We start from the raw sequence: 10,831 nt of genomic DNA, 5'->3' as shown, positions 1-10,831 counted from the left end.
TTTTAGATTTTGGCCCGATTCATTCTTCACGAAAGCTATGATGTGTTACACATGATTTAAATGATCATGTTAATAAGTGTATTAAGAACACTTCACACTTGTTAAGAAATCAATTTCATTAAAAATTGTACAATCAATTTTTAAAAAGCCTAAAAGTGTTATTTTTAGCGATTTTTTTTGCCTTCTTTAACAAATACTACCTAGAAACAATTGTTAGCATTTTTCTAAATTAAATGAATTTGTTTGGAGGTTACCAATATTGACACGTCATTTGAGCATAAAGTTGCAATATTTATTTTGATCATTTTCCATTATGAGATACAGTGTTCATTCAAAGCTAAATATTTTTAGTATTCTCTTCGGACACCAAATATACAAAGGAAAAATTAGGAGTATATGTTAGAAAAATATTTAAATAGTTAAAAAAAAAAAAATTGATTGAAGAAATTTTTGGGACGAGTCATAGATTAGGTCGCTCTTTTTAAGAGGTTTTGCAGCACTGCCCAAAACTGTGGAGCAGATTATCAACCACGACGTCCCTAAAATAAAATAGCTCAAATACAAATGTATTGTAGTCCTACTGCACAATAAGATCCATTGTAGAAATACAACATCAATATGGTATTCAAACCATATGAATATGACACTATCACTCTATCTTTCGAAAGGGACAATTTAACAGTAGAGACTTTTTTTAAAGGAATAAAAAGAAATAGGGAAAAGTTGGCCCGGAATGGCGTTCTGCAGAAAAGGGGAGAAGAGAGAACTCGTTGATTGTTAAGTTTTGGCGTGTCTAGAGAGTGAGGTTGAACACTCCTTTTATAGGGCAAGGATCCAAGATCGCTTACAAAACGGATGACTCATACCATTTGACCGTTCAAGAGACGGACGGTCCAGACTATGCAGAGCACATGCATTGGCGCGTGTTGGACGCATGCTGATGTGACGATGACATGTACTAAAACCGAAAAAATTCCAAACAATTTTTTAATTAATTCAAGGTTTCGAGTCAATAGAAAAGATTACACCTTATAGTCCATGCATCTTCATCATCTTGTTGATTGCATCATCTTCTTACAAAATTGAGTATCTTTTGGGGCACATCCGAACCCCAAGAGTCCTACCTCCACTACATAAACATTTATGTTGTGTGAAGTCTATCCTATATGAAACTTCCACTATGTAAACACTTGCGCGACTTTTATGAATTTTTTAAATCACACACAGAGACACACTTGTGTTCCAATAATCGCTTATGACCAATTCAAAATATGAAATAAGTAACATAAGAAATATTTCAGAAGACCAACCTGATCATCGGATTTTTATTTTAGTTTACATGAATATTACAAGTGCTTGCTTGCCGTATTTCTTTCTTCATAAAAGACCGGATTGGGGGACAATATGCATGGAACTATACATTATTCATCGAGCAAGTTGTTTTTTGTCTAGAAAACCCGAACAAAGTTTTTTATTAAACCTCAAAACATCACAAGTACAAGATGTACCAATGTTGTAGGGATTTATGACTTTTTCCATATACCAGCGACTTATATTTAAAAACCAATACAAAATCCAGAAATACACCAACAGAATAAACCGTTATGCAAATTGTGTTAAAAGTAACCATATATAGAAGAGATTAACAATTACAACATATCGTATATCATAGAATGTATTTTCATAAAAAAGAAAAAAGACAGATTACATGTAACGTGTATAGGTGGTTATGTACATTGTGCAATTTCAAGGCTATAAGTATACAAATTACTTATGAATTATGATCGTGAGTATTTAAATGGCCGGTGATGCAAATCATCACTCTACTATGTGACTAGGTAAGGTGGGACTACCACGGGCACAAGTATTTCTGTAATAGAATCATATACATTAGCCGATTTATACAACATAGCGACGAAGATAATCCAGTCGAGCTGAATGCTTGAGCTTCATAAGAGCCTTGACTTCGTGCTTTCTCACCATTTCCCTAGAGATGTTCAAGTTTGAGGCAATTTCTCCCAAAGTTCTGTCACCCTTACCATCAAGTCCAAACCTCTGTCTGATTACCAAGTTTTCCTTAGGCTTCAGGGAATCAAGCTAGAAAACAACAACACATATCTAACATTAGTTGCAAAGGGGGACAAATGACCATGGAAATATGATATATTTAATTATATATATTACTAACAAATTAGTATGACCTAAACCACACAATTTAAAAAGTAGTTCACATCTAATTAATGATTGGGTCACAATTGTCTATAAACTATGTTACATCATGGAAGGGCACAAAATAGGATTTAATGATACCGTTGGAAATTCCGCCTTAAATCCTTATTAGCAGTCCACCCGAAGCAGCCTTAATTGCATACTCCAACATCGTCATTGTGTGTTGGGTGTGGTTTTAGTCCCACGTTGCCTCGGGATATGACTGAAATAGTCATTATGGTTTCCAGAGTCCTCACATTACAAGTTAGGTTTGTGGGGTTGAAGCCTAAGCCCAAAAATTTTGTGATATGTTTTGGAGGACTAAGCCTATATGTTGACATGTTTGCGATTTTTTAAAAAAATATTGAAAGAATCACACAATAGATGATCATATAATATTTCAATCACCATTTTAGTTGATTTTAGAAACATTCAATAATTTAGAAATGAAAAATAAGTCTTCCCCTCTCTTTCCCTCCAAAATCCAACTTCAAAACATATAGCCTTAAGAGAAACAATGTTTAGTTTTTGACAAGATGTGATCATTACACTTGTTCGAACTTGGACAAGATATGATCATTACACTTGTTTGAACATATAGCAACAACAAATACCTATTGATATTTCACAAATTTAACAGATTATTTTTGTATAAAATCCAATAATGTTCACTGTTCACAATAATAAAATTGAATAAAATGACGTATTGTAATACAATACTAGTATCAAATCAAACAGAGACATAAAAGGTTAGAGCCATTACCACATCATCAAGAGCAAGCCTTAGTAGAGCAGGTTGCCTCCTGTTATCGCCATCAACACCACCATCATCAACGACCCCATTGATAAACTCTTCTTGCGTGGTTAGATGTCTTGAATGCAGTGAAAGAAGGGGTTTTGATGCCTTCATTACATCACGGTATCTTTCAGGGGATACATGAACTTTTTCTATTATTTCTTCCTCCGTTGGTGACCTCTGAAGCTGAAATGATAACTCAATCTTAGCTCTTCGGATCTCTGCTCTAACCTGCACAAAATTAAAAGATACCAGACACACCTGAATTAATCAATCAAGCTCATTTTTTATTTCTTAAGTTTCTTAAAATCCATATTTTCTTTGAATATCCTAGGCTTAAGTCTTGTATAGTTCTACCAATTATTGGCCAAAGAAAATATTGTTGGATGACATACAGATAAGTTAGCCCTTACAAGTAGCTGAGACTGAAAATGGAGTAGGTTTCTGCTAACATGAAAGATATATAAAACAAGAGCCCTGCTATTTCTAGCGAAGAAAATTGTTCCGAAGTATCACAAATCGACTTTCACTGTTAAATCTTCAATTTATTACAATACATATAGGTGGATAAGATATGAATAAATAATTCCTACTGCAGTTATTTTTACATCATCGTGATGTTGTCGTAAACAGTTTTCTCGGGACAAATAGCATTTCTCATAAAACAATTGAAGCATATGCTGCTAAAACTAAAACAATAATCAGCATGTGTGGTAAGAAGAAGAATACATACCGATTCAAGTCCAAAGGGAACACGTGAGAAGCTTGCGAGGGTCATGGAACGGATGATAGCATGTCTTATCCAAAACAGACTGTAGGTTGAAAGCCGAAATCTCCGGTTTGGCTCAAAACGATCAATTGATGTTATAAGTCCTTTAACTCCAGCCTGACAAAGATCCTGAAACCTTGGGCTATTGGCGAAATCTGAAAAATATCTGTTGATCACGAACAAGACAAGCCGGAGATTGTGCTGCAAAAGATCATATGACCACCATTTGTCAATTATTGATATAACTTGCTCATTCCAAACAATATCACTAAAATGAGAGGGGCAAAATTTAAAGATTACAAAGTCATCAGAAATTTCTACAAAATAGGATCTATTCCCATAACCATGTAAACTCAACTTCATGATTTAACTATTATTATAATGTAACTACTATTGCTGTGAATATTGGTCAATTGAGTTTCTCCATCGAAGTTAGAATGAGATAGTGTTCCCACGAATTCGCCTAATACGACTCTAGATACTCTATTGAGGACTAAGTCAGTTTTCAAGAATAGACAATGAAAATGACTGTTACTCAGTCCTAAATCCCTATCATAAGTTGAGTTGACTAGTAGCAGATGAACTCATTAATTAGATGAATAGTTCTTGTTTAGTCAGAGGTTCGCCCGAGAGCTTAGGAGAGTATGCAACCCCTCAGACCCTCAGCCATGACCATGAAGTGAATGGGACTCACAATTGGCCCACAAATTTGGGAGGGTACAGACAGGATGGATAACGACACATATTGAATAGTTAATCTTTAAGTTAAAACTAGTAGAAAGCCAAGCTGTAAAAGAATTGAACAATTTTAATTACCTTTATTAGCTTATTTCTTGCAGCTCGACCAACCTCTATTGCTTTCTTTACTTGAGTAGTGTGCATGTTTGTTGCGTCGGCTATTTCATCCTCTGTGGGCTCTCTTTCTAGCTCCTTTTGTAAATCATCTTTCACTTGAAGAAGTGCCTGAAAATTGACAAATATATCTTAATATCAGAAATAAAATCAAATTCTGAGTTTTTGCCTAACATCATTGACCACTATATTGGAAATATTATTGACATGGTATCAAAAAGCCTTGAATGCCTTGTTCATCAAGTCGCTAGAAGTGGACTAATTGTGAGGGTTTTAGGTTTTCAGGAGGTTACAACTTACAAGTTCCAAGTGCCATCATTAACAATATGAAAAAAAAATAAAAAAGAAAAAATGAATGACCAATATGGTCAAGATGTGGATTCTTGACGCCCTCATTCTTATTATATGCATGAATTTCAGCATAGATTATAAGACCTTTGCTTGATTTGTCCTTCAAGTTCAGACCTCGGAGGGAGTAAAACCAAAGAAATATTTATGAACCTTGACTTGCCAACTTAAGCCATCGGGTTTTAAACCATTAAGTTGAAAGCTTTCTTGCTTCTCAGCAATGAAAAGATCTAAACTACTATAAGAAGAGTAAAACCAAAGAAAGTGTGGTCCAGTGATGAAATTATAGTAATAAGCTGCTCACCTTCATTGGTTGCATCAACTTGAACAAAAATGCATGCTCCGAAGAAGGAAGAACTGGAGGTATTTTCATTTTTTTCCAGTCCAGACTGACCAAATCAGCTGGTACTGAGTATTCCCTTAGAAGTTCGTCAATCTTCTCAACTCTACTCCTGGGATTTCTTTTTTTCCGAGTAGGAATGACATCTTCACTATTTTCGCTCGTTTTTAACGCAATCCTCTCATCAAGATTCATCCGTTTGGCTTTCGTTTTCTGGTTTCTGACCACCCTATCACTGTTTGAATCCTCTTTACTTACATCACCAATCTTCTTACCCCTTCGAGAGACTCTTTTGATCTTACGTTCTATATAATCTGCATCACATATATCGGTTGTCGGGCTAAGTTTGTATATATTTTCAAGTATGGCAGCAGCTTCATTATAATCCACATCCAATGAAGATGGAAAAGTTTCCTCAGTGCAGACGGCTCTTGGTTTCTTAGGTAGTTTATTCGTTTTTGCTATCCTTTTCTTGTGCGTCTTGGCTGGTTTAACTTGCGTAGGAATTTTCTCTTGAGTCGCAACCAACGCTGTGTCATTTTGTTTATCTCCTTTAAATGCTACCGTTAACGGTCTCTTCAATACCGGATGGTGAGTTGAAAACTTTGCATTCAATCCTAGTGGAGTCCGAGCAGCTGAACTAGAAACAGTCACAACTCCCATACCAAGTTTGCCGAATCAGTGTTTAGAAAGAAATTCAAATGACAGTTTCTCAATGCCAAGTTCCTGCAACAGCACAATGCCATTCAATTACCAAATAACTCAAGTACATAACTATTGCCATTCAATCCCTTGATTAATCATTCAATTTAGCTTCAAATATTAATACCAAAACAATAATATATGGAGAACAAGTTAATATATTACTTTACTAGCTAGGCACAAATACCATTCATGCATCAGTAAGATTCTTCAATGTTCAAACCCCTATCACATACAATTTTGTAGGAGAGATCAACAATCTCCCTAACCAAATAAGAAATTTACATTTTAAATTCATAGTTATCTAGTATTTTTATAACAATATTCATTTCAGTGTTTCCTTCTATATATAGTAACTGGTAGCACCTAAACAATGCACATGCAAACACTAGACCAAATTAGAAAGGAAAAATAATTAATCTATAATCCATAGCTTACTTTCAAATTCAAATTATCGATTGCTTACTCAATAATTTATTGATTTGATATCTTCTACTATCAATTGCTTATTTCAAATTACAAGTTTCACAAACAACACCATTGAATTAAGCTACCATTTTTCTCTATTCACTAATAATCAGTGAAAATAAATCAAATTAAAGTAATCAAAATCAAATGATCAACTTAAAGAAACACATATTGAAAGAAAAACAATGAAAAATAGAATTGTACCTTTGATCTCTGAATGGAAGAATCTAGACAAAGAATCTAATGGAGAATGAAAGAGAAATTATATGTGTTTGAGGTTCTAGTATTTAACTCAAATTCGAAAATTACGGTAACCACAATTTATGTCTTTGAAAAATCAACGGTTAAGAACTAATGTCAATGATATCTACGGTGAATGAAAAGAACACGTGAGCTGTGATTTGGAACACAAGTGCTGACGTAGCAATGTTAGAAAGAAGATAGTGTTGTCGTGTCGTTTTTGGAGTGGAGGAGCTGATATTTTGCATGAAGAAAAAACAAATGAAAATTGTGGATCATAACTTTAACACGTGGCTGATGAAAAATATTTCATTTCTTTTTTTCTTTTTTTTTTTGTGACACAAAAATTATATAAGAGGTGCAATTTTGGATACGTAGAACATTACGAACCATGATATATTTTTATTTTTGTTGTTGACGAAACGAATAATGATCTGTTGTCCACGTTACTTCTGTCCATCCATGGCCTTTTCCTTTTCCAAAACACAATTTTCGCAATTAAAAAAAAATGTTCGTGATAATTTTTTTATGACATTTTAGTTTCTTTTTTAATTATCAAAATTATTATAAAAAAAAAGTATTTTTTTTAAAGATATAAAAAATTAGTTAGATCGTGTGAGATTAGATGATTAACTTAACCCTTTAAATTGTATCTTTTCCTATCACATCATTATCTCTTTTTCTCTTAAGATGTATTTACTCGTACGAAATGTACATCAAACATTTTTCTTAAATTAATGTATTTCATCCGTCAAAAGAAAACTAATGTCTTTCAATAAATTTTAGTACTATTGAATTATGAAACCTAGTTTTGACAAATGTTTATATAATTTAAATTGGATCAACTCCTTCACTAATATCTACATCTTGATAAAAGTTTTAGAATTCAACCATAGATCAGTAGATACAAGGTATAACATATCAGTAACAAGGAAGGAAGAAGAATTTGTGTACCTTGAATTATGTTGATGAAGGATAACTGCCATGAGAGGAATGACTACCCTCATTCCGTCTAGGTTTGCACCATGCTGGTCAGAATGTTTAACCGTCTAATGGGATGACGTTTAAATAGATAAACGGCTGAGGGCAGGGACCTCTCATTAAACTTAGCTAAATGGTTCAACCTATCATGGTCCATTTAGAAAGAATAGCACAATCATACATATTCATCAACTAATTAGTGCTTAACACAATAGACCATAATTTATATTATAACATTTTATAATAATAATTGATTATTGTCAATCCATAATTGATTAATTAAATAATTAATCCAACACATCTATCTCCTAATTCTCTATCTATTTCTTAATTCCATCTCGTTCTTGATAATTTTATTAATTTTAATGAAAAGAGAGTGAGATTAAGAGAGATGGAGAGTTAAGAGAGATGTAGAGAAATAGTGAATGAAATGATCCAAATCAAAAAATGCTAGAAGCCTAAAATACTTTCCTTCCAATAAATGCACATCTATTTTTTTAACGGCATAATTTGCTTATTTTGGATAGGCTAATTAAAGTTGATTTAAGGGCCGACCTAACACATTTGAAGGCCTTAGGTTAATTTTTTAGGGTATGTTTTGTTGACGAGTTTTAAATTTCAAGTAGCAACCTGCTATTAGATAGTTTAAATGAGAGAGCATTTTGGTTATCTGTTTAACTTCTTTTTCAAATTCAGAAATTTCAAAACACAAATCTTAAAATCCATATATCCATCACGCTATTTGATGCATAATGCTCCTTGAATTTTGTAATTCATAAGCAAAATGCTTCACAAAATTTATATATCTCGTAAGTAAAATTTACTTCAAATGATGTGTCATCAATTTGGACAAATCAAATCATCGGTTAATGTGATACATTAACACTCATAATAAAGTTACTTGAGAGATATACTAATATTTTAACTGACGTTGTTTAATTTAAGGGAACAATTTAGAATTGTGTAAATCTTGAATCTCAAATTATCAAACGCTCACGACTTCATGCACTTAATTTGATAGTTTATTCAAATCAAAATTAACATCTTTCTAATTCAATGGAACTGCAAATGTATAAAACTTAGAAAATCTGGAATGCAAGAAATGTAGAACATTAAAAATGAAATTCTACCTTGCTATACATTGATTAAGAACACTACACTTTTAGACAATAATAAAGTTAAGTACAATTTTTGTAAAAAAAAAAAAGAAAAAAAAGAAATTAAGTTCAATTTTTACAATCCCTCAAAAAAAGTACAACTTTTACAACAGCAAAAAGGGATAGTTGTGTTCCGAGCTATATTATGAGTTGCTACAAATTACCTGAAGGTTGTTGTAATGAGATTGAAGGTTTATTGTCAAAATTTTGGTGGGGAGCAAAAGAAGGAGAACGGAAAATTCATTGGATGAGTTGGGAGCGATTGTCCAAGGCTAAGACCAAAGGCGGGATGGGTTTTCGAGGTTTTAGTGATTTCAACAAAGCGCTTCTTGGAAAACATTGTTGGAGGCTCCTGACCGGCGAAGATACGCTAATGGGGAAAGTCTTTAAAAGTCGGTATCACCCAAGGGGAAGTTTTTTGGAGGCCAAGATGGGTTTTTCTCCTAGCTATGCTTGGAGGAGTATCATGAGTGCTAGAGATGTAATTGAAAAAGGTAGCAAATGGCAAATTGGAAATGGAGAGAAAGTCAGAATTTGGCATGACAACTGGCTTCCAAACAGAGGCAATTCAAGAGTGCAGAGTCAATCTACAATACTCCAACAAGATGCATATGTTTGCGCTCTTATTGATCAAGACACCAAGCAGTGGAATAGAGATTTGATCTTCTCCGTTTTCAATCATTTTGAGTCAAGGCTCATTGTTAACATTCCTTTATCTTGTAGACTTCTAGAAGATACTTTGATTTGGTCTGGAGAAAAGCATGGGAATTACTCCTTGCGTTCAGCTTATCACTTGTTAGGCGAGGAAAGAAAGAACGTTCTACCGGGATCATCACACGATGCCTATGAGAAGCTGTGGAAAGAAATTTGGCGTGTAAATCTCCCAAATAGAGTTAAGAACTTTATCTGGAGGTTGTCACAAAACATCCTACCCACCAGAGGAAACTTGTTTAAAAAAGGGGTTAAAATTGAGCCTTTATGTCCGATGTGCAATTCTGAAACTGAAACAGCTCACCACCTCTTCATGGAATGCAATTTTGCTAAGTTAGTTTGGTTCTCATCTAGCCTTGGCATCCATGTTCTGTAACAGCCCGTTTTTTAGCTAGGTTTATTTTAATTACTTTTATTATGTGTTTGTGTGTGATTATTTGTGCTTCTGTATATTTAATTGTCATCGGGTGCATTTACGTGGGTTTTCGTATTAGGGGGGTATTTTGGTAATTTTGTGAGGATGGGTAAAATTATAATTTTAGTGGGAATTGCTTTTAGTAATTAGTGAGAATGGTTATTTCATTAAGTTACTAGAGAGAGTCGAGATTTTACCGTTAGTGACACTTTACCGTTATTAATTAAAATATCGTTTGGAGTGTAGTAATATTTTGGTTTGAATAGAAATGGGTTAAGCCCACTAGAAACTAAGTTAAGCCCATTAGTAGCGATAACACTAGGGTTGTGTTAGGAGAACCAATTCATTCATTTCACAAACATTTCTAGAGAGAGGTAGAGAGAGAAAGAGGTGAAGAGAAGAGCTTTAGGAATCAAGTGGGTGACTTAGGAGCTGAATTGAAGCAAGGATTAGGGTTAATCTTCTTCAAAGGTAAGGGGGTTAGTTATTATCACAATCATGTAATTTTTGCATCTACTCATGTTGTATGAAAATGGGTTGATGAACAATTCATGCTAAATTCGTGCTCTTGCTGTGATGTTATGTTTGTATGCATGAATTGATGTTAGTTGTATGATTGTTGGTGGAATTACATGTTCATATATGCAAAAATGATAAGTTATGAATATTGTGCTCAATTGGTGAATTTCTCCTAAGTTGTTGTTAAGTTGAGATGTGATGCTTGTTCAAATGATGTTATGAATGTTATTTGATAATATGATTAATGAATAATTGCTTGGGTTTGCATATTCATGGATTGATGATGAGAATTTGAGTTGTGTTGGTGTTTTGGTGAAAATGAAGA

At 33.6% G+C, this 10,831-nt stretch overlaps 1 protein-coding gene across 1 annotated transcript; it reads right to left on the bottom strand.

The window, feature by feature from the left end:
* Positions 1-1,614: 1,614 nt before the first annotated feature.
* Positions 1,615-6,843, bottom strand: LOC11428191 (RNA polymerase sigma factor sigE, chloroplastic/mitochondrial). The gene is made up of 6 exons (XM_003602150.4): positions 6,688-6,843; positions 5,278-6,039; positions 4,590-4,736; positions 3,738-3,974; positions 2,972-3,235; positions 1,615-2,097 (listed from the first exon to the last, which is right to left on the bottom strand). Exons 2-6 carry the CDS (start codon positions 5,974-5,976, stop codon positions 1,900-1,902), a joined length of 1,545 nt encoding a protein of 514 aa, XP_003602198.1. The 5' UTR covers positions 5,977-6,039; positions 6,688-6,843; the 3' UTR covers positions 1,615-1,899.
* Positions 6,844-10,831: the final 3,988 nt, after the last annotated feature.

This window comes from Medicago truncatula, chromosome 3 (genome assembly GCF_003473485.1).
Source record: "Medicago truncatula cultivar Jemalong A17 chromosome 3, MtrunA17r5.0-ANR, whole genome shotgun sequence".
Taxonomy (NCBI): Eukaryota; Viridiplantae; Streptophyta; class Magnoliopsida; order Fabales; family Fabaceae; genus Medicago; species Medicago truncatula.
Note: the sequence above shows the minus strand (reverse complement) of the source record. Positions and strands in the feature narration are given on the sequence as shown.